This window comes from Mirounga leonina, unplaced genomic scaffold (assembly GCF_011800145.1).
Source record: "Mirounga leonina isolate KUSES-001 unplaced genomic scaffold, KU_Mleo_1.0 Mir_117, whole genome shotgun sequence".
In the NCBI taxonomy this organism is placed as follows: Eukaryota; Metazoa; Chordata; class Mammalia; order Carnivora; family Phocidae; genus Mirounga; species Mirounga leonina.
Window position 1 is genome coordinate 2,289,474 of NW_023270274.1, and position 2,317 is coordinate 2,291,790.

Genomic DNA, 2,317 nt, shown 5'->3' on the forward strand with positions numbered 1-2,317 from the left:
CTGGGGCGGGCGTGGGCCGCGGAGGAGGGGCGGCGCTCGCTGAGGTGACAGAGGCCTGGGGCGGGCGTGGGCCGCGGAGGAGGGGCGGCGCTCCCTGAGGTGACAGAGGCCTGGCGTGAGTGTGGGCTACGACTAGAAAGAGAATGGGCTTTGCAGGAAGATTCGTGGAGTTGACCAGATTGACCAGATTTGGCCACAGGCTGGATATGAGGGGCAAGGATGAAGTCGGAGTTGGGGCTCTGGACTGGAGTCTAGGTCTTGCTTCTGCAAAGGAAAGAGAGAACAGGTTTGGAGGGAAGGCGACAGGTAAGCACATCGGCGAAGATGCCTGGCTTCTCTGAGGTTCTGTGAGGCCACTCACTGAAGATGTTCTTCCACAGTTAATTTCAAATAGTTCTCTTTCAGTTTCCGGGAGCAGCCTTTGATCCCCTGTGCCCAATGGCCTGTATCACTACAGGAATAGATGGTATCATCACTGACAAGTGTGGTTTGGCAAGTGATAGGTTAATAAGTACCTCGTAATCTTTCTGCTTCTGTAGGTTGTTTTCATGTGTTGGTGCCTCTTCTGGAGAAAGACAGTGGCTCTGGATTCTTCTGTGCTCTGATTCTTTCTTTTTGATCTTACTAAAAGTGCCTTTTTTTTTCAACCTCAGTGACCTATGAGAAAGCAAGAGCCCTGCCTATGGTTTTTCAATTTTTAAAGAACTAACAAATACATCCTATTTAATATGTGGTAACATCATTTATACTTGCTTTTCTTAAGCTTTTTGATACTATTGCATTCTACCTATTTTATGCTTGTTTAAGATCTTATTTCCAAGTGAGAGTAAAAGTGATAATGTATGTAAAGCACATTGTAAGTGTAATATACTGTGTGAGAATTATTTCAATAATTCTATCAATATGAAATCAATGATATAGTAGCAATGTTTGTCATTTTATGATTTATTTCACTTGGTTTAGATGGCTACTATGTTTATTGGTGATTTTGTTTTATTTTGTTTACTGAAAACAAGAAAAAGAACCATATGACATTCTAGAGGGAAAAAACACACCTATACTACTAGAAACCCCAGTAAAAATAGAAGATCAAAGAGAACCACCAATGGGACAACAATCACAAGAATCATCATCGACACAATCAGAAGAACAACCTGAGGAACAAGAATTGCTCAAAGAGCCATCTTTGGGACAACCATCCCAAGAACAGATACTTGATGAACAAGAATCATTTGAAAAGCCATCTTTGGGACAACCATCCCAAGAACAGATACCTGACAAACAAGAATCATTTGAACAGCCATCTTTGGGACAACCATCCCAAGAACAGATACCTGACAAACAAGAATCATTTGAACAGCCATCTTTGGGACAACCATCCCAAGAACAGATACCTGACAAATAAGAATCATTTGAACACCCATCAGTGGGACAAAAAGAGATGACCCAGCGAGAAAAAACTAAACAACAAATACCATGAAAACAAAATATCAGGTTGTAAAGAACAACAGTCAGAAGCTAGAAAGGATCATAAAGCAAATGAAAATAAAATTAGACATTCTTTTCACATTATACAGAAGAGGTATGCTAGTACAATATTAAAATTGTGCATTTCATATTTTGGTGGCCAAAATTAAAAAAAAGTGACTAAGACTAAATTAATCTGGAATTCCTTCTTCTGTTCCCTGAATGTAAAGCTGTAAGGGGAGGGAAGTGATTAGTGAGACATAATGTATATTGCCACCTGACTCAGACTTTCATTTCTTACAATATCAGTCTGTATCTGGTATTCCAGAGTGACTCATCTGCCCTGAAAATGGCATATATTTACATAGTGATCTATGATTAATTTTTCCTATTTAAAAGTGAATTAAGGTATCTTATAATTATACGTATTATAATGTATATCCAAGCACATATACATCACACACACACATGCACACACGCACACACACACATATGCCTTATATGTTAGAAATTGACAGTAGAACCCATGGAAATGTACATTTTTGGTGATTAAGTGAATGGACTCTCAAGTCAGATTATACAAGTTTAGCTTCTCCATTAAGTATGTGAACTATGTCGTGCCTCCGTTTACTCATCCATAAATTGGGGCTAATAATCATACCTAATTCATAGGTTGTTGGGATAATTTAAAGCAATAATGTTTATTATAAAGTGCTTAGGACAGTGCTGGACACATGGAAGGCACTAAAATATGTTAGTTATTACTGTTACTTCATTTTGGTTGTTATTAAATGAGAGAAGACAAGCAGATTCTCTGCTACGATTATTAGTGTATTTGACTCTTATGGTT

The 2,317-nt window shown here is 38.8% G+C and overlaps 1 protein-coding gene across 1 annotated transcript in view; it reads left to right on the forward strand.

Moving 5' to 3' along the window:
• The window catches only part of LOC118007266 (doublecortin domain-containing protein 2C-like), a 104,148-nt gene extending 102,878 nt beyond the window's left edge, over positions 1 to 1,270 (forward strand). The window contains exon 12 of the mRNA XM_035000253.1: positions 1,017 to 1,270. Within this exon, the coding sequence (XP_034856144.1) occupies positions 1,017 to 1,040 (24 nt within the window). The 3' untranslated portion in view covers positions 1,041 to 1,270. The remainder of the gene's footprint in view (positions 1 to 1,016) is intronic.
• Positions 1,271 to 2,317: the final 1,047 nt, after the last annotated feature.